The sequence below is a fragment of the Camelus bactrianus genome, chromosome 6 (genome assembly GCF_048773025.1).
Source record: "Camelus bactrianus isolate YW-2024 breed Bactrian camel chromosome 6, ASM4877302v1, whole genome shotgun sequence".
Taxonomy (NCBI): domain Eukaryota; kingdom Metazoa; phylum Chordata; class Mammalia; order Artiodactyla; family Camelidae; genus Camelus; species Camelus bactrianus.
In genome coordinates, this window is record NC_133544.1 from 101,268,275 (window position 1) to 101,289,178 (window position 20,904).

The 20,904-nt window shown below is 51.1% G+C and overlaps 1 protein-coding gene and 1 long non-coding RNA gene across 30 annotated transcripts in view; one reads left to right on the forward strand and one right to left on the reverse strand.

Moving 5' to 3' along the window:
* Positions 1-424: 424 nt before the first annotated feature.
* Positions 425-7,862, reverse strand: LOC141578010 (uncharacterized). Of its 4 annotated transcripts, XR_012507858.1 has the most exons (5): positions 7,707-7,862; positions 6,085-6,321; positions 3,785-3,951; positions 2,828-2,957; positions 425-1,230 (listed from the first exon to the last, which is right to left on the reverse strand). It is a non-coding gene; the product is annotated as an uncharacterized LOC141578010 (long non-coding RNA). The 4 variants fall into 4 exon arrangements; XR_012507857.1 differs by lacking the exon at positions 3,785-3,951 and having other exon boundaries at positions 425-1,919; positions 7,707-7,860; XR_012507859.1 differs by lacking the exon at positions 3,785-3,951 and having other exon boundaries at positions 425-1,922; positions 7,707-7,860.
* Positions 7,863-8,066: 204 nt separating this feature from the next.
* Positions 8,067-20,904, forward strand: part of LOC141578009 (uncharacterized) — a 196,197-nt gene continuing 183,359 nt past the window's right edge. For 11 of the 26 annotated variants that reach the window (XM_074366551.1, XM_074366546.1, XM_074366549.1 and 8 more), the window contains exons 1-11: positions 8,082-8,283; positions 9,710-10,088; positions 10,706-10,841; positions 13,311-13,397; positions 13,745-13,905; positions 14,196-14,242; positions 16,788-16,916; positions 17,260-17,393; positions 17,800-17,852; positions 19,632-19,796; positions 20,104-20,216. In XM_074366551.1, coding sequence (XP_074222652.1) covers positions 10,800-10,841; positions 13,311-13,397; positions 13,745-13,905; positions 14,196-14,242; positions 16,788-16,916; positions 17,260-17,393; positions 17,800-17,852; positions 19,632-19,796; positions 20,104-20,107 — 822 coding nt within the window. In that variant the 5' untranslated portion in view covers positions 8,082-8,283; positions 9,710-10,088; positions 10,706-10,799 and the 3' untranslated portion in view covers positions 20,108-20,216. Of the gene's footprint in view, positions 8,284-9,709; positions 10,089-10,705; positions 10,842-13,310; positions 13,398-13,744; positions 13,906-14,195; positions 16,917-17,259; positions 17,394-17,799; positions 19,797-20,103; positions 20,217-20,904 lie in introns of all 26 variants that reach the window. The other 15 variants (XM_074366548.1, XM_074366547.1, XM_074366550.1 and 12 more) reach the window with 15 other exon arrangements.

Consider the following 20,904-nt stretch of genomic DNA (forward strand, 5'->3'; position numbering starts at 1 on the left):
CCAAGTGCCCCAGGTCTGGATGCAGACAGTCTGGCTCTCCCCCAAGTCCTGCAGTTCTGAGCCACACCTGCTGCTGGTCACAGTCTGTGCTGTGTTCTCTTCCAGGACAAGGGGTGCACTCTGACCCCCGCCCCGCCCCCACCAGCGGTGGCAGAGGCGGCGGACAGGCAGGTGAGCTGGGGCCTGAGACCGTGCCCGCAGGTCAGTGCCCCAGAGGCCGCTGGTGACTAGAGGGGCCACGGGGCAGAAGGCAGCATGGGATGGGAGGAGGAGGAAGGTTCAGGATAAGGAGATGAAAGGGGGAACGGACAGCACTGTGAGGGCCTCGGCCATGAAAGGGAAGAGAAATCACAGTGACAGCTGGAGCGGTGTCGGCGTTAAAAGCTGCGGGCTGTTTTTTTTAATTTTATTAATTACCAATATATATTGACAGATTTCTTATTTTATTAAAGATTATGTTCCATGTCATATAACAGGATAGAGTATGTTATTATTTATTAAATAATACATAATAGAAGATATACTAGCATATTATCTTCTGTTTATTTATTAGCAGATAGTATATAATACATATGTAGGTGTTTATACACATAATATATAATTCATGCATCTATATAATATATAACCCATAACAAATAATGTAAGATTATGATTAATATATAATATAACAAGATTACATAACAATAATGATGTAATATTACCCATTGTATGTCTTGGTTCATGACACATTCTCATCTTAGGTGCCTGTCAGAGGTATTTATGTATTAAAATTAATATTATAAGACACAGTTATGAACCTATCACCCAGCATCATAACAGGAATATTGACAGTGACATACTGTGTCCTCTTTCCCTATCCTGCTCTTGGCCTTTTCTCACAGGAAGTAACCAGCATCCTGAATCCTGGCTTACCCTTGCCTTGTGTTACTTTCACACACACAACATTTAAGATCAGTTAAAACAAATGAACTGCAGGTACATGCAATGAAGTGGATGAATCACACACTCCATGTTAAATTGAAAAAGTAACCCCTAGAAGGTAGCCGATAGTGTGCTATGCTTTTAACTGTGTATATATATGTCAACTAAACTCACTGAATTAAGAACAACTACAGCTAGAGTCCAGGTGGGAGAGGGACAGATAAAAGGTGAGGTGAGCAGGTTTGCTGCAGGTGAGCGAGTTCCTTTCCAGTGACATGTCATTCTCTCTGAAGCAGGAGGCAAGGCCATCTGCTGGGAGTCAGGGAAGAGACAGAGGGAAGGTTAGAGGTGTGCAGAGAGCAGAGAATGTTGACACCACTGAGTGATAAGTGGGGAAATGTGCTCACTAGAGAAATCCTGGAGGATTGCCTGGCAGCGGCAACATGGTGGGCATTGATTTGTAGTCTTGGAAATCTGTGCTGGGAGAGCCTGCTGCCTGCAGGCTCAGAACAAGTAGAGCTGGGTGAACCGAGATGGAAGTCGGCCTGGTGAGGAACTGAAAAGGTCAAGGCTCAAGGGGGTTTTGTCTGTCATAAAGAGAGTGCTGACTGTGGATGCAGAGCTGGAAGGTGGGGAAGTGGAAGTAAGAGGAACGTGGACAGGCAGGAAAGCAGAGGATTCAGCGCATGATGCCCCAGTGAGGGTGAAGGAGGGCCAGGGAGGCTGGTGGAGAAGAAGCTGGACGGCTAGAGGTGGGCACTTAAAGGAGAGAGGCTGGACCTTGGGTGGAGACACGCCCGGGTATGAGCCCGGGGGTAGGGTGAATGGGGGGTGGCTGGCTCAGGCTGACAGAGAAGAAGACCCTACAATGACCATACTGGGTGGTGGAAGGAGAATGAACTTTGACGTCTTGATGGTAGGAGGCGAGGCAATACAGAGCTGGTGGTCCAGGTGCTCCTGACTGAGGCAGATGAGCAGGGAGGCCAGGGTGGCAGGCACTGCTAGGAAAGGATCTGGGTTTTCCATGTGCTCCCACGAGGGGAGGAGCAATCATCTGAAGGTGGAAAGTGAGAACAAGGAGGCCAACCCAGGCTCCTGATCAAACGGGGGTTGTGAAGGTGCAAAGCGTCAACTCCAGTGATGGTGGCCCAGGAAGCAGGGACCACGGGTGAAGTGAGGGGGCACTCAGAGAAGAGAGGGAGAAGAGTCTTCTGAGTGTAGGGGGAAGAGAGGCCCCAGGACAAAGGAGCACAGAGGCACAGTGATGAGGATGGACTGGCTCTATGGTGACACTGCAGGGATGGCTGGATCTTTGTCCTGAGGGCTTAGGTTGGGGGGACTACTGGCCTCATGAGGATCCCCCTCTCAGCAGCCTGGACAGAGGCTCTCGCTCCTGAGAGCTGTGTGGCCACCACTGTTCCCGGAGGGGCTCTGCCTCCATCTTCTCTTATCAGACTTTCCTGCCCAGCCCCCGACCGCCAGCGAGGGAGCCTGGGCCTCGCAGCTGTTTGCCGTGGAGGGACACAGGCTCCTCGGAGGAGCAGGCGGATCTTACTTTGCTCCGTAACCCAGGGCCTAGCGAAGCGCCAGCCCATGTGTGGGCCATGTAGGGGCTCGGATACTTACTATACTAACTCAAAGCAGTAGAATTGCAGAGCTGGAGGAAGTGACCACTGAGCTCACAGAGTTCACTGCCCACACCCCCATTCTACAGATGAGGAATCAGAGAGCAAGCAGTGAAGCAGCCTTGGCCAAGGTCACGCTGCTCGTAAATGCTGGCCTGTGTCAGGCATGCCAAGTGATGAGCTGCAGTGAAGGGGCTGAGAGGGGTCTCTGGGTCCAGAGAGCTCGGGTTCAAGTCCCAGCTCTGCCATTTATTAGCCGTGTGACTAATGAAAGTCCTTACCTTTAAAGTGGAACTCATAGTGGTGCCAACTCATTGGGTTGTCATGAACACAGCGTTCCTGGAACAGCAGGACAGAGTTCTGTAAGGGTTTGCTGTTGCTTTGGTTATGATTATTATCACCAAGTGAACCCTGAAATGAAGAACAAAGGCAGCAAGAATTTTTATTTTAAAGGAGTTTCAAATCCTCTGATGAATGCTTCATTTCATCTATTCAAGTTTTCATTTGACCCTTATTAACAACTACACAATGGATGACTTTTGAGGCAATCTTGCTTCATGTCTTTAATTCTCACTAACGACACAGGCTATTTAACAGGCAGCAGTTTCTTTTCCAGGAAGAGGGACAAAAAGTTCAAAATGACTCAGTGCCTCTCGGTCCCCAGTGAGTTGGTTGTGACCTGTCAACCCAGCTTTGGGGAAGTGCCTGCTCCCCCTGGGCCCACTGAGCTGCCCCGCAGCCTCCAAGGGGTGCCGTACCCCCACACGAATCCAGTCTCTTGGTTCCTATCTTTGCTTCAGATCCCTCAAGGACTGCCCATGCCCCAGGGCCCCATCTGCCCCACCAGCCTTGGCTGCTGGACTCCAGGACACCATCCTGGGTCTCAACCATCCCCTGTTCCTATGACCGCCCCACTACTCTACATTTTGTCCTTCAAGTGTGGGCTTCTGTGGCTCGCCACACAGCAGGGGTCTCCCCGTCCTCCACCTTGGGTAACTGCATCGTCCTGCACGGTGCCTAGGGAACCCGTGTGGAGGCAGGATGAATACAGAACAACAGGTGCTCAGAGGGGCTGCCTTTCCCACTGCAGGGGCCCTAGAGAGCTTTCTCCCAGCTGGTTATTCACAGGCGCTGAAGCTGTGGAATCTCGATCTCACCAATTTAAAGGGCATCATCACTAATTACAAAAGCAATCATTTCATCAGTAGCAAAAGGAGAAAAGACTTTGTGTTCCCCACCTCCAACTGTTTTCCTCCACCTTCAGATGTTTCTCATCTCTGGGCAAGGGTAGAATGCAACTCACAGAATATTATTTTTCAATGTCTTTTCCCACTCTGAAGATTGCTTTCCCAGAACCGATGAAGGCTAGAATGGTTTAGCTTCCCTGGACTGAGGATTCAGAGGCCTGGGGGGAAGGGGGGAGGGGGAGGTGAGATAACTCAGCAATATTGAACCTAACAGAGACATTAAAAAGTTCCATTCTAAACAGAAAGGAAGCAGGATGCTATAGAAACAGGAAAACCATAGTTGGAAATGCAATAACGAGTTGCAAGAGAATAAACATAAAGATGTAAAAATGAAAAAGGACATCAAAATAAAAAGAGTTGGGAATGGGAGAGGGGAGCAAGAAAATGTAGATTTTTTTCTTTCTTTTTTTTCTTCGTTATTCTTAGGATGTGTTGGAGCCTACGTGATTTATCAGTCTAAAGGGAATAGATATAGTAATGGGCTGATATATTTGAAGAATAAGGTAACCACAAATCAAAAGCATACAATAGAGTCGCAAAAAAACCAAAAAGAAACAAACTCAAAATGGCTTAAAGACTTAAATATTACACACGACACTATAAACTTCTCACAAGAAAACATAGGCAAAACATTATTTGACATACATCTCAGCAATGATTTCGTAGGGCAATCTAAGCAACCCAAGCAACAGAAATAAAAGCCAAAATAAATAAATGAGACCTAATTAAACTTATAAACTTTTGCACAGCAATAGAAACCATAAGTAAAACTAAAAGACAACCTATGGAATGGGAGAAAATATTTGCAAAAGATGAGACTGACCATGGCTTAATTTCTAGACTATATAAATAGTCCATACAACTTAATAAGAAAAAAATAAACAACCAAATCCAAAAATGGGCAGAACAACTAAACAAGCAATTCTCCAATGAAGACACACAGATGGCCAATAGGCATATAAAAAAATGCTTAATATCGTTCAATTATCAGAGAAATGCAACTCAAAACTACAATGTTATCATCTCACACCAGTCAGAATGGCCATCATTCAAAAGTCCACAAACCATAAATGCCGGAGAGGCTGTGGAGAAAAGGAAACCCTCCTACATTGTTGGTGGGGATGTAGTTTGTTGCAGCCACTGTGGAAAACAGTATGGAGATTCCTCAAAAGACAAAAAAAAAAAAAAAAAAGGCTTATCACCTAATCCAGCAATCCCACTCCTGGGCATATATCCAGAGGGAACCTTCATTCCAAAAGATACCTGCACCCCAATTTTCACAGGAGCACTGTTTACAATGGCCAAGACATAGAAGCAACCTAAACATTCACTGACAGATGACTGGATAAAGATGCGGTATTTAGATATAACAGAATATTACTCAGTCATAACAAAGAAGGAAATAAGGCCATTTACAGCAACATGGATGGAACTGGAGATTATCTCACTAAGTGAAATAAGTTAGACAAAGACAAGTATCATATGATATCATTTATATGTGGAATTTTTAAAAAAATGATACAAATGGACTTATCTATAAAACAAAAAACAGACTCACAGACTTATAAAACAAACTTAGGAGTTTGGGATTAACAGGTACAAATTACTATATGTAAAACAGACAAACGACAAGGATTCACTGTAGAACACAGGGAAGAATATTCAGTATCTTGCAACCTATAATGGAAAAGAACCTGAAAAAGAATAGACTATGTATATGTACAACTGAATCACTATGCTGCATACCTGAAACTAACAAAACAGCTGTATAACTGAAACTAACAAAACATTGTAAATCAAACACATTTCAATTTAAAAAAAATTGATAAGCTCTAAATACCTTTATTCAAAGAAAATCTTGAACTCTTCCCTCTTACAAAATTTAAAATGGGTAGCTTGAGCAGGACCAAATTATACTGGATGGGCAGTTACATATCTTCTCCAGCACGTGGCCCATGCTACACACACATCGTGTTTTCCTACAGGTAAGAACAGCCCTGACTGCACAGCGAGCGACTCTTTCTGGGACAAGGGCCTCTGTGGCAGTGGCCTCCTTGTCACCGCTGCATCTCACCAGGAGGCCAGGGTTTTCAGAGGGGAGGGGACATAGAGCTCATACACTTCAAATTGACTTCCCGAAAAAACTATGGAAAAACCAAATTCACCTGCAGTGTAGGAAACATGAGCAGGGCCCCTAAGCAGACCGACAAGCCCAAAGTAAGATGGCCCGATGTTCAGATCGGAACCAGAACAAAGACCACCTGACCCCAGTTAAATGACCACCACCTCACCTGCAACGAACTGCTCGTACTCAATGTCAGGGATGTTTCTGTTGAGACTTGGGAGGTCAAAGGAGTCGGACCAGGGATCGGGGCTCTGCCAGTGGTAGAGGTGGCCCCAAGGGAATAGCACCAGTACCGGCTCCTCCATCTACAGCAGGGTCTTCAGGAGGAAGGCAATGTGGATGCAGACGTTCCTAAGGAGGTTGAAGCCCTCTGGAGGGTTGAAGTCACACAGAAGGTACCTGGCTGGGAGCAAAGGAGAGCGGGTCTTCAGGGCCAGGCCTCTGCACAGGAATCCCGGCTTAGATAGAACAGATACAACGGGAATCCCTGCACAGCCCATGGCCTAGACTCCAGACACATTCAGCAGCTTCTGGTTTGTAAAGTGGAGGCACTGCCCACCCATCTCCATGTGGCCAATTACTTCAAGTCCGGGAGCAGTTGCGGAAGACATCTTGGCATCCGTCTAACACCACTAAGCACCCGACTAGCATCTGAGCACCCGTTCTCCAGGGGCTCTCAAACTTCTTGTTCTACAGAACCCTATACACTCTTAACAATTACTGAGAACTCCAAAAGGCTGCTATTTATGTGAGTTTAATCTATCACTATTTCCTGTGTTAGAAGTTAAATAAGAAGTTAGAGAAAGTGTATGAATTCACTTAAAAATATTAACAATCTACTGTATGTTACCATTAATACTCTTAAACAAAATATAATTCTATTTTTCAAAAGAAAAATCATTAGTGAGAAGAATAGCAGTGATTTTAATTTCTGCAAATCTCTTTTGGACTGGTGAGAGCTGAATTCTCCTATCTGCCTCTGCATTCCCTGTTTTGTGATATCGCAGGCCAGGTTTTCCCTGGAAAACCCCGCAGGAACTCGGGAGAGCAAGAGTGTGCAAAAGGCAGGTGACATCCCGGCGTTTCTATGAAAATGGTCTTGCACCTCAGGGGCCTTGGATACACTTTGATAACTGTTGCCCTATCCAAGGCGAGACTCTTCTACACAAGAGCCAGGCAAGGGTCCTGGATTCTGTAATGAGTTACCGCCACCACACCCCTCCCTTCTCTGTGTGTTTCTCACAAGCTCCATTACTGCAGATGAGGATGTAATCCTCAACTGGGGCCTCTAATCCCAGAAGACTGCTAACTTCAAGAGGGAGGGTCCCATCTACCATCCCTACACCCCGCATAGTTTATTTTGAGTCAAGCCCTAGATAACTGCTTATCGGCACTGACCCTTGTGTCTTTTTCCTGAGGTTGACTGAAGGAACCAACATCTGGATGGAACTGAAATTTCCCTGCAGATAAACAAGGCTGATAAGCCACCCCATTCCAACATCTGATTCTGGGGCTCTTCAAAACCCGGGTAAGGCCCCGCTTCATCTAAGATGGGTCCTCCGCCTGCCCTTCCCGGGGGGTTCTGGGAGGCCGCGGCCACCAAGGGCGACCCAGACTCGCGGCCCCAGCCCCAGGGCCTGAGGGGGAGGAAAGCTTGAGGCTGTGCCCAAGCCCTGACCCGCCCCGCCCCAACACGCTCCCCGGCACCACAGCCCTCCCCGGCCACCGCCCCAACCCCGATCCCACCCCGGTTCATGTCCGCCGGCCCCGCCGACGGCGCGGACGTACGTTTACCGTCTGTGGGACGCCGCCCCAGACAGGATGTCGGCCGCCGACTGACCAGGCCAGAACTAGTCGCCCGGCCGAGCAAGCCGCCATCCCCAGCAGCAAGCACCGCCATGGTCCAGGGCAGCTGCACACTTCCGGAGCCCGCTACCCGCCCCAGAAGCGCACGCCGGCCCGCGCAGAGCGTGGCGCCTGTAACCATGGCAACTCCGCGGGACCCTCCCCTAGCGCTTGCGTCGTGCGTCCTCCCGAGTCTAGTTGTGCGAGGGCAGAACTTGCGGAGCCAATGGGAGCCAGGGCGCAGCCAGGACGGGGGTGGGGGGAGGCTTATGGGACAGCTGGGCGGGGCCGGGGAGGGCAGGGCCGCCCGGAAGTCCTGACCTGCAGGTGGCGCCGGCCGGAGGCTGGGGCGTTGCTGCCACCAGTGGGCGGGGCAGCGGGGCAGCGGGGCGGGGGCACCCTCACCTGTCCGTGTGTGGGGATCAGCCTGGGCTCCGTGGCCTCCGCTTGCACCGGACGTGGACCCAGGCTACCGGTGGGCAAGATAGAGGACTGAGCTCAGGCACGCACGGCTGGCCAGGTAGGGCACCTGAAGTGCAGATCCGCCAGGCCCGCTGCCGGCCTTGAATACGCGCTGCTAAGCAGTTTCCAAGAAGACGGGATCTGTCATAAGAGGGGAGGTAGGGCTTGGGTACCAGATGTCGGGTTAGGTGCAGTCTCACAGGACAGCCACGGTGAGAGGGCGCAGAGCGGCCCCTGTGTTGGCGGGGCTAAGAGTTTGGGGTATAGGGTCGGGGTGGTGTGTGCCTTTCTCTGTGGTCTCCTCACTCCAGAGCAAGGGGCTCTGCTTCCCCCCTCCCCTCACTGCACTCCCTGCCTTCCCCAGCACCACCTGGGGTGTGGTCATGTCGAGGCAGGGAAGGCCCAGGGAAGGGGCTCATTCAGGGGCAGGGGCCACTCTGCAGGGATGCTGGACCTGACAGCAATGCAGTGCTTCGGAACTCCCCTGGGCTGGGTTTCTAACCAGTGGGATGGAAGGGCCTTTCCTTCCTGGGGTGCATTTGGGGGAACTAGATACGTCATGAATGTCAGCCCTGAAAATGGAGGCTGTGCTACATCCATTCTTGGAAAGAAAAATCAGGCCCTTCCAGCCCAGGTGACTCAGAAAGTCAGTCAGCAATGTTCGGGGTCCCCAGTTTAGGCTTTCAATTAGAGCTGAGCGGCTCAGGAGGCCAGATCCCTGTCCGTGGCTCCAGGAGTAGGCTTTCTGCTGGGGGACAGGATCCTCACAAACACCTGTGTCTTTGTGGGTCACTCCCCTCTGACAAGCTGGGAGGCAGGGTGCAGTTGTGGGAAATCGTGTTTCCATGAGGAGAGGGCCACCAAGTGGTGGGGGCACAGGAGACAGTGAGAAAGAGTCCCGCAGCCTTTCTGGAATCAAAAAACTGGCAAATGTGAAAAAGTGCATAATTTGTTTTATTGAACAGGCTGCTTATGTACGTTTGGAGGGCCAGGTTCAAGGACTCTGCATCCCTCCAGGACAATAGCCTCAAGAGAAGAACAGACAGAGCAGGAAGAGATGTGCGGTTTCTCCCAGGAATGAGGCAGAACAGGGATTTCTGCAGATTTGCAAGGAGACCCCGACCGCTGAGCACCGGGTTACAACCCCACGTGACCCTTGTCATGTTTGGCTTGGGCTCTGGGTCTGGCCTGATCATGTATTCTTCCAGCTGAGTTCCAGAAATTCAGAGGGTAGACTTAGAGAGGCTGCGTTTGGAACCCGGTGTGGAGACGGAGGGTCCTTTATCCTGAGTCCCCTCAGCCTAATCACTGTAGCTGAGTTCCAACACCACCCAGGCCCCCAGGGTGGCCGTGGAGGGAGAGCAAGCCTGGCAGGTGACCCAGGGGTCCCACTGCTGTGCCCCTCCCTTATCTTTGTTCCCTTTCACCCCGGAAGGTGTGATTGTCTCATGTCATGGTGACAAGCCACCTCTCTTCTCTGTCAGGTGGGATCCCCAACCCCGCTCAGCCTTCTTTCTGCATGGATGCTGAAGGACCAGGCTCACTTGAAGTTCTGAGTTTGAGCAGTAAGGTGGAAACAAAGAAACCAATGGAAACAAAGAAACAAGTCATTGTGGCAAAGCTCCCCACCACAGAGAAGCTGCCCTGAGTGGAAGGGAGGGTGTGGGCATGCCCATTTGTTTCGTGTCTCCCAGTGCTCTTCGCTTTCTTATTGCAGACCTGCATGGTTACAACAAAATGATCTGCAAAACTGAAAATATTTACTCTCTGGCTTTTACAGAAAAGGCTGACCAGCCTCTGGTTCCCGTACCGGTCAACTGATTGGAGTACCTTTCCAGTTTGGAAACATCTGGGCAGGCCCAGGTTTGCAAAATTCTTTAAGAGTAGTTATGGAGTTTTGCTTCTAAACATTTTTATGGCTGTATACTTCTGAGCTGAGGTTGTGCTGTGTAATTCTGAGCCGGGATTTTCTCAAACTGTTTCTTATTTCTTATACCGGACACCCCTAAATTCCAAGGGGAATGGGATGTTAAGGAAGCCATGGAGTTTAGGAAAAAGATACAGATTTCATTTCCATTTAAGCATCGATGTATCTCCATCCTAGGCAGTATCGGTTCTGTGGTATTGATAGGGGAACTAAATAGCAACCAAATTTATAGAAAATAGTGGGTCATTGGGTACACAAGTTCTTCTTTTCAACATTTTTGTAGTGTTTGCAGTTTAAGATGACCGTTCCTGAGAAACAGGCAGCCTCTTAGAATGAAATAGCATTTTCCCTGAACCATATTCAATTTTTATTTCGTAGACAGCAGGAAGGGCAATCACACATCCAACACTTGGGGACCTCAAAGATAAAACGTAACTTTCTGGGAGCACACTCCCCCCGTCTCCCTCTGCTCTTTTCACTGTCCCATTGTCCCTGAAGGCTCTTTTGTATCTTCTGCTCATGACTCCAGTAACTCTTCCTTCTCGTCCCTCAGCTGGTAAGTTTACTTTTCTACTTTGACCAAGCAAACTGAAGCCAACAGAAGAGAACTTTCACCAGCAACTCCCAGCACATCCGCTCGCCTTCTGATGTCTGTGACCTCACTCTCGCTGCCCCACCTCTTATTACAGGTGACATCGAAAGCCAGATCATCCAAAAGTCACCAGGGGGCCCATCCATACAATCTTCTCCGGGCTGTCACTCCCACATCCATCCTCTCTGTCACTACCTCATCTATTTTGTTCTCCTGCTAGTTGGCTCCTATCAGTATATAAAAGTCCATCCTCTTAAAAGAAACAAACAGCACTCCTTGACTCTAATTGGCCCCCACCAATTGCCACCCCATGTCTTTGCAGCAAATCTTTAATGAGTCGTTTAAACTCACTGTCTGCATATTCTCTTGAGCCATTCCCTTTGGCACCCACTCTGGCTTTCCCCCTGATCCCTCGCTCTATGGAAACTGCTCTGTCAAGGCCATCAGTGACCCCACGTTGCTAAATATAGTGGTCAGTTTTTAGTCTTCATCATGCGTGGCCCTTTGGCAGCATTTGACCCAGCTCTTCCATTTCTCCTCCCCCGTGTTCCTGCTTCACTTGGCCTCCAGCCCATCGCTCTGCTTTCGATCCACTGGCTGGTCTTTTGCCAACGTCTCCTCTTTTTTCCAAATATTTACTGCGAATGTGCCTCGGAGTTGGGTCCTGGGTCTCTCCTCTATCTCACTGCTATACTTTTGGTGGAAGCAACCAGACTTGGAAATTGACATGCCATCAATTTCCCGATTTGTCCAAAACTCCCTGATTGGCCTTTTCCATTTGGAACTCTCTCCCTGATACTCATATTCTTTTTCTTTCATTCATCTTGCTTTCACATTCATACATATGTTCTACTGTGTAAATTACTTTTCCAAATTTTGAATCAGTCCATACATATCATGTGAAATACTCAGATCTCTATTATTTCCACTAAGATGCTTATTCTACCTTAGAACCTTTCTGCATTTCTGTATTTATGTCAATAAAGTGAATAGTATTTCTACAAGCCTCATAGTTAAACAGTGTGTTAGTTTGGGGCTACTATGTAACATGAAATAATGATACATCAACATAGTCCTTTTTCATTTAATTTTATGTAACACCAAGATGAGGTTTTTGCACTGAAGACTGTTTCATTGAAATTTTACCTACGTTATGGACAGTCAGTTTATGTGAAAGCCCTCATTTCTCCCCTTTTCTGATATATTTTCCATTTGGCTATTATAACATATACCTTGGCATGAAATAAAATTCCAAATCCATTCACATAATAAAATTAATACATTTAAATTATATTTTTTAATGTTAAAAAGAAAGAAAAAAACCCCCAGACTCCTCTACCTATTAGGCATTTCTGTGGCAATATCTAATAGACTCCTTAATCATGACATTGAAGAACTGAGCTGATTCCAGCCCCTTTCCACCTGCTCAGCCCCATCTTGTCCCATCCCCTGTGGATGGAGAGGACATCCATCCCATTTTCCAGGTCCAGATGTTGGAACCATGTTCTCTCTCTCTCTTTCTCTTACACACACACAGACAGCAAATCCAGCTTGTTAGAAAATTCTGGCTACTCTGAAATCATTAACCACATACTCCCTGTTCCCCACCCTCCTAGGAGCCACCTTCAACCCCTTGTTGGACACCAATTAGCCTACTTCTTCCATCTTTGCTTTTCTACAATCTCATCCACACAGAGTCAGAGGGAGCCTTTAAAAGCATACATTGAGGGGGTGGGTGTAGCTCAGTGATACAGTGCATGCTTAGCATGCATGAGATCCTGGGTTCAAACTACAGCACCTTCACTAAAATAAATAAATTAACCTCCTCCCAAGAAAACTCAAAACAAAAGCATAAATTGGACATCACCCATCCCATCAAAACTCACTAAAAGGGTCACCATTCCATTAGGAGCCAAAGTCGTCCCAAAGTCTTCGAGGACCCGGCCTGCTCTGCCTCTCCGCCCACACTCTCCCCATCACTCTGGGGGCCTCTGGCTCCGGCTCTTCCTTCTTCCTCCGGATCTATTCTGCTTCAAGTTCATTACTCCTTGAGATCTGCCAGGATTGCCTTATTCCCTCCTGCCTGCCTCCCACCCCACAACAATCACCTGAGTTTGCTCATATCACTCTTATTTTTCCCCAAGCTCTTGCTACCCCCATCATGTTGCCTGTTTTCTCTGCTAAAACTCTGAGCCCCCAGTGATGGGGAGTCGTGTCTATTTTGTTGACTAATAAAGCCCAAGAGCCTTGGGAATGGGTATAGTTACTAGATTCCCATAAGTAGTAGGAGCTTATACAGATTTGCTGAATGAAAGCAGAGGTCCTGGTCCAATTCGATGGAGCACTTCTGTGTCCTGCTCAAAGATTAACTCTCCTTTCCTCCTGAGAGAGGGTGACCACTTCCTTGGTGATCAAAGGCAAGATCTATTTTCTTTATGCTGTTAACCTTAGGCGGGGAGACTGGGGGATCTTCATTTATATTTTAAAATTTGATTCACTCTGCAGTTTGTCTCCTGTCTATGTATCATTTTGAGAAACCGTTTATGAGTGATCATTCTTCCATCAGATTGAACAGGATCCAGGGGGAAGTACCAAGCCTGTCCCATCGGCCATCCTGTGTGTCATGTCCTGTGACCCAGTGGATGCTCAGCACGTAAGTGAACCAACAGGAGTGAGTGAAGAGATGGGAACATCTCATTATTGTGGTGGCTGCACTCTGTCCGATGCCTTGAGATTTGGGGAAGGGTTTACAACTGCGGAGGCGAGATGTCAGGTCCTCTGTGCTCTTCCTGAGTGCCCTGGCCTTACCCATTCCCCCAGCCCCCTCTGGGCAGCCAAGCCCAGGAGCTGGGCCACCGGCGATTGTGCTGATCAATAATCCACCTCACCCAATGTCCGGGGGTAAGAGCGGCCAGCACAACTGTTTGTAGACACTGAAGTCAGGTCCTTGGAGGAATTCCTCACTGAACAATGTTTTGGACCTTTTATTTTTCTCTATAGCCTCCAGCTGAAGAAACAGATTGCCTTAGGTACATGAAAGGTGAGGACACCTACTATCCCCATGGAGCGCAGGTGGGGCTGGGAGTCTGCTGTTTGTACAGCCGGTGGGCTCGTGTTGCTTTGGGCATCCCTGTGCCTGAATTCCTGCAGTACACTCGGTGGTAAGAACGGGGGTGCCTGGCAGGGAGGGAAGCGGTTCGGGGGACTACACAGCTGGGGAGACGTTAACCTGGGGTGAGCGGGAGCCGGCTGATGCATGGAATCTCGGTGCAGGGAACTCTCCAAACTCAGAGAGGTTCCCACTCCCGCAGGGTCCCTTTGATCAGGGTGCTAGGCTGTCAGCACTGCAGGGTCCCTGTGAGGATCATGGTGCCTTCAGGCAGTGGGAAGTGAGGGGTCCAGTGGCAATTAAATTAACTGTGCACCCAAAGCCAACCCCCGTCTCTTTCAGCCTGTTTCCTAATCTGCAAAACTGGAATGATGTTAACCATCCCGCAGGTTTGTTGATGGGCTGGGACACACTAGACTGCCAGGAGCTGGAATTCCTCTGTACCCTGATTGTAATCCTTCCTTCACACTATTTACTCTCACAAGTTCAGTCTCTCTGTCTCTCTCATTCACTTGTAACTTTCTCTACTGCTCTGGTTTCATTTGATTCCCACCCTCCTCCCAATCCCCAGATGAGTGAAATTAATTTCTGTGTGTCAGTTCCAAATTCCCGGGAAAGATGCTCTGTCCCCTCTGGATTGGTTGTCCAACCCATCAGTTGCAGTCAGAGGAGTGAGTCCCTCTGTGACCAGAGGAGGGTCTCTGCCCAGCCCCCCAGCCACCCCTGTGGGAGCACATAGCTCTCCGAGGAAGAGGTACTGGCTGTGACTTGGTGTCACTAAGTGTGAATTTATCTCTCCTCTTGCCCCACATTCATCCTCCTAAACAAAGATGAAAATTAAACACTCCCGAGATTTGTGTCATGGAACACTCAGGGTGGGGGCTAAGAGGGCTGGATTCCCTGCTGAGTGTAAGGGGCTACAGTGACTCCCCAACGAGAGCCTGTAAAGGAAACAGCACCGGCCCCACTGGACATTAGGGTGCTGAGTCTGCGTGACATTGAGCCAGGCTTCTGACCACAGCTCAGGGGTCTGTTCTGACCGGTTAGTCTTTGAAACCAACCAGCTTTGGATTCCTCAATCCCTCCCTGAGGTTTTACCGGAACCACGAGCTTCTGTATCTCTGAAGACAGATGATGAGGACCCTTCACGTAAGGCATTTGCACAGCCCTGTGCGGGAATTTGTGCTGCACGGTCTGCCCGGCGAGCTGACCAAAGTTCGTATTTTACTGATCTTAGAAATAGTCTGGTTTCCTGATGCACTGTTTCACTGAACAAGCAACAGAAGCCACCTCTGGCTGATAAAAGCAAAAAAGGGACTTAATGAAAAGATACTGGGAGGGTGCATGGAGTGGCCCAGACCAGAGCCGACCCGGGGGCCGTAGGAGATGTTGGGGAGCCCCAGGCACCAGGCTGCGCAGGGTGCTACCGGGCCCCCTGCTGCCCCAGCAGGGACCCCCCCTCCTCCTGACACTCCACCTCACTGCAATTTCATCTCCCGGCAAGGCCAGGTCACACTGAAGCCACCAGCACAAACCTCAATGGGGGAGTTGGCCCCTTCTCAGCTGAGGGCGTGCCTGGTGTGGGGAGAGGCCCAGTTAGAGGAAGGCGGTTCCCCTACTGTTCCAAGTTAATGCGCAAGTCAGTGTCCATCACTCAGGAGAGCCGGGCTGATCGGACCTCATTGTGGTGACTAGGCCGTCTGAGTTCACGTATTACTTTTTAGGTTGGAAGGCCCAAGAGGGAGAAAAAGTGGAGGTTCTAGTACTTATTTTATATTTCCCATGTACCAGGTGCGGTAAGCAAGACACTTCAGACAAGGCCCATAACAACCACATTAATAGGCCACTGAGAAAGTCATGCAGTCAGGCCTCTGCAGCCCCGAAACCCGTGTCCTCATCAGTTCCGTAGTTACCAGTGGAAGTTGTAGGGATTTATGGGACTGTGTGCTCCTGTGGGGGCTGGGATGTGTGTGTTTAAATCCACATCTTCAGAAACTCGGCCAGAACCACAGCCACTGATTGTCTGCATGGAGGCAGAGGAGGGGAGGCTTCCAGCCTCTGGTCCAGCTCGTGTGGAGCTCAGAAGTTGCTCCTTCTGTCCTGAAAACAACACCAGAGCTGAGGGAGCTGCAAACCCACTGCTCTTCTTAGATCCACAAGAAAACTGAGGGGGAAACCTGCTCCCAACACAGAGAGGCAGCCGGGCAGGCTTGGAGAGTCACAGCTCCCAGGGCAGAACCCGCTTTTGTAAGAACCCCGGGGGCAGGCAGATTTAACAGGTCCCTGAGGCCAGCTGGAGGCTCAGCGTGGGGAAGTCCGAGTGTGACAACTCCAGGGGGCCAGTCAGAGGGGCCCCCTGCTCTTTTTCATGCATTTTACCTCCAGGACCGTTTCCTGTTCTCAGAGTGAAGATCATAGGAAAACTCCTCATGGTTCCTGCCAGGAAAGGAAAAAATAGCTCTATTGAAATACACCCAGAACATTCTCTTCCATTGTGGGGGGTTGTGTTTTTATTTTTTTTTATGAGAAATTATTTTACCAGAGCCTAACCTACCTGGGGGAAGGGAAATACCTTCTGTGTCACCCAGATTGGGGTGGGGGAAAGAGACACACTTGTGGAGGTCACAGCTCAGGGCACAGGCTCAATGAGAACTAATCACAGGACTACAGATGCCCTGCTCTGTCCCGCTCCCCCAACACCTTACCTCCATGTCAGTAGGGCCCCTGTGTAATAACAGGAATAAAATTAAAAGAAGTAAATGTCTCAGGAGTGTCTAGGGAAAACACAAAGACAGCGGGGAGATGAAAACAAGGACTCACGGGTGGCTTTAGCCTCTCGCACGAATAGCTGTAGCAAACTACACACAGCCCAGCCCCAGTAGATAAACAGAAAACCTCACAGAAGAAACTATTTATTTTGGTTCTCTTACCCAGTGCATTCCATGGTGCATCCTCGCCTAGAATTGAGTGGAAGCAAGTCCATCTCAGAAGGGACATACCTGAAGAGAAATGGCTTTCCAGACTCTGAAGGGCAGAGAAAGCACCAGCCTGGGTTAGAGAAAGGTGAGGGGTGGGTTAGGGGGTGGGCTGCATTCTTCCCCAAATAAGGAACCTTCCTGAGGCCAGCACAGTGGGAGGGAGGGCCATAGGGTGGAAGCAGCCAGACTTCTTCCTGAGAAGTGATAGGATGCCTCCAAGGGACCATTCAGGTGCCCAAACTGTGTCCTGATGGTGGGAGCCAGTCGGTCTGCCTCAGAGCCCAGGACTGAGGTGGGCGCACAGCAGGCCGGTCTTACTTGGCCGGATCAATTTCACTTCTCCGAAACCCTGTGTAAAACATGAAGCGTGGACGACCTGGTGAGCAGAGCTCTGCCCTCAAGACCGGTTTCAACTCCTCTCTTCCCAGAGAACAGCATCTCTGAGCCCGTCCTGGGTGACCTCACAGAGATCACCCTAGTGGCCCAGGCTAGTGACCGGGAACATGTACCTTCCTGCAGCCAACCCCAGACGTCCACTGATGCATCATATACTGGCAAAGATGTGAGTTCCTGTGCATTGGTCTAACAGCAGAGACTCTGCCACAGGCCCAAGAGGTGGTGTGTGGGACAAGCAGGGGTGCAGGAGTGTACGCAGTGCAAAGGTGTAAATGGTGGCAGGGGTGCAGGGGCTGTGGAGGGTGCAGGCAGTTCAGGGGATGCGGGGGTGCAGGCAGTGCGGAAGGGCAGAGAGTGGCAGGGGTGCAGAGGTACAGGGAGTGTAGGGGTTCAGGAAGGTGCTCCGGCACGTGGCCAGGGTCAGAAGGCAAGTGCACATCCTCGCAGTCAGCCTGACCCCGGGAGATTAGTGCAATGGTCTGGGGTGGCGGAGGGGGCGGCGGCGGCGGCGGCGGCGGCGGTGGGTGGGAGGCTGCCCGGGCAAGCCGGTCGATTTCTTCTCTTCCCTGCAGCCTGGCCTGGGGGGGTGTTGGCCGCCGGAGATTCGCCAGATGTTGGACTCCAGGTAAGCTTGCTCCTGGGTGGTGGGGCGGTTAGGTCAGTGGGCGGTGGCAGCGGCAAGGGGGCGGAGCGGGGCTGCCCCTGGCGAACTGATGGAATAGCTGCCTTCTCCCGGCTGCCGGGCCTGGGAGCGGCCTCTGCTGCCCCAGGTCGCTGCACACACCTGTCCCACTCAGCAAGCTGAGTGGGGAGTGGAGGCGGTGTGGTTAAGGTGCAGGGCCCACGGGGATAGGGGGGCTGCCGCACGGAAGCCGGTCAATTCGCTCCGCTCTCCCCCGCTGCGGAGCCCGGGGCGGCTTCTGCTGCCGTAGAGGCGGGACGCCGGTCTCCAGGTGAGCTTGGTCCTGGGAGGCGGCGGCGGCGGCGGCGGCTGGGGGTTGGGGTCCGTTCCAGGGAGCTGCTCCATTTCTTCTCTCCCCCGCGGCCTGGCCTGGGGGCGACCTCTGCCGCCAGAGATTTGCCTGAGGTCCGACTCCAGGTGAGCTTGCTCCTGGGAGATGGGTGCGGTGCAGTCAGGGGGCTGGGATGGTGGTGGCTGCGGGGATAGGGAGGCTGCCCCGGGGGAGCTTGAGGATTAGCTCCCATGTCTGTGCCGCGTGGCCTGCAGGCGGCCTCTGCTGCGCCAGGTCCTGGGACAACCCTTTCCCACTTTGCCTGCTGGGGGCGGGAGGCAGGGTAGTCAGGGTGCACGGGTGGCGGGGGTCGGGGGCCTGCAGCGGGGGAGCGGGCACATTTGCTCCCATCTTCCCCGCGGCTTGTCCTGGGGGCGGTGTCTCTTGCCCTGGGTTAAGAGACACGTGTATCCTAGTCAGCCTGGCCCCAGGAGGCGGGCGTGTTACGTTGGGGGTGGTGGCAGCAGCGGCAGGTTTTCCCATGGAGCCGGTCCATTTGCTCCCATTTCTCCCCGTGGTTTGCCCTGGGGGCGGTCCCTGTTGTCCCTAGTTCGCCGGACGTCCATCTCCAGGTCAGCCTGCTCCCTAGAGGCGGCCACCGTGAGGTCAGGGGGCAGGAGCGGTGGCTGCTGTGGGGGTAGGGGGCTGCCTTGGGGAGCTGGTGGATTGGCTCCCGTCTCCCCGATGGCCTGGTGTGGGAGTGGCCTCTCCTGCCTCAGATCACCAGACACACCTGTCCCATTTAGCCTGCTGGGGGAGGGGCGCCCTGGGAAGTGCCTTTAAAGTGTGGGGGAGGCGACGGCAGGCGTAGAGGACGTGCAGCGCGGAGCCTGTCAATTTGCTCTCCTCTTCCCCACGGCCAAACCTGGGGGCGTACTCTGCTGCCCAAGAAGCCGGATGCCCGTCTCCAGGTCAGCTTGCTCCTGGGAGGCGGGCGCGATGCTGTCGAGGGGCAGAGGCAGCTGCGACGGCCGGCTGCCCCGCCTAATGGGGCCACTTCTTCTCCTCTCCCCTGACCTGGCCTGGGGACGGCCTCTCCCGCCCAAGATTAGCCTGAAACCCCACACCCGGTCAGGTTGCTCCTGGGAGGTGGGCGCGGTGACATCAAGGGTTGGAGAGGAGGGGGGTCTGCCCCTGGCGGGCTGGAGGATAAGCTCCCATCTCTCTGGAGGCCTGACGTGGGGGTGGCCTCTGCTGCCCCTCATTCCTGGGTCACCCTTCTCCAGGACATATTGCCCCGGGGGTGCTGTAGGCTGCGGGGGCGGCGGGTTGTTGGCGGGGGTATGGAGCTTGCCGCTTGGGAGCTGGTGGTTTAGATCCCATTTCCCCCGCAGCTTGGCCTGGGGGCAGCCTCTGTTGCCCCAGGTCGCAAAGCACTGTTTCCCTGACAGCTTAACCACCGGAAGTGGGCAGGATGTGCTGAGGGGGCGGAGGCAGCCGCCAAGGCAGCGACGGAGGGGGCTGTCCCTGGCCAACCGGTCAATTTGTTCCCATCTCAACATTTGCTGTCCCAGTTTCGCAGGACGCCCTTCTCCAGTTTATCCTTCTCCTGGGAGGTAGGCTCAGTGCATGCAGCCCTAGGTCTGGGCTCTCCCCTGGGGAGGGGCAGAACGCTCTTCTTCTTCTTTGTCTTTATTCTTCAGCAAAGTGGTTACTGGCCCCAATTCTTAATTCTGAGAAAGTGTAGCCTGTGTTACGGAGGAGCTGCTGGACAGTGAGGTTTCTGGGCGGGTTTTCACATCAGCTGATGCCCCAGGCAGGCAGGAAATGTATTGCTTAGAGCTTCTTAGTCTGGAGTTGGGGGATGGCCCCGCCATCCTCACCATGCTTTTTAAAAATGTGTTACTCCCCTCTTTTTCCTAGGTGACATTTTAGGTTATTGGGTCCCAGATTGCTGGCACACTCATCCCTGTTCTCAAACATCTTTTAAACTTGGGTGAAGTGATAAGTTGGGGAAGAAGATGATTTACTGAAAGGTAAGAATACTTAAATTTGCATTAAAGCTACATTCTGTCAATCTTTCTCAAATGATTTTTCTCTGATTCTAAATCCATGACCTAGTGAATGTTGTACTCCTGTGTAAATCATTGATCTTCACATCACACTTGTTGAGTGGTCAACGAGATTTGTTATTTAGATTATTCCTGAAAGGAAAAGCTCAGGCTTTTGAGAATTCCTTGTCTGATGTCACCCAGGCAGTCACAGTAGAAGACAGAGCTGATATAAAAATCCCTCACCTGCCTGAACTGCAAAGCTTCTGGGATTACTGATCCCTGAAATGCAGGTGACTCTTGATGATAATCTGGGGGATGGTTTATATGATCAGATTCTTCCAGTCCTGTAAATGGGTTCCGTGGCCCCAGCCCCGGGAGAGCTGGTCATAAGGGCCATATCGTGAGGGGTGGGAAGGGAAGGCAAGGTCTAAGAGCTGGCATCACTGAGATTCCACACTCGCTAAACACAGACCCCAGAGCCTAATTGTTGTCAGGTTCTGTTCTGGATTTGAGAGTGTGTTCAGACATGATTCTTGCCCTTCAGGGGTCACTGCCTGGGTGGAAGTAACCTTTACATAAATCTGGGGAGGATGACAATTAAGTAGATGGGCTGTTATGATTCTCAGTGTGCCCAGGCTCGCTCTTCCAGGCACTCGTGGGACTAACGAGA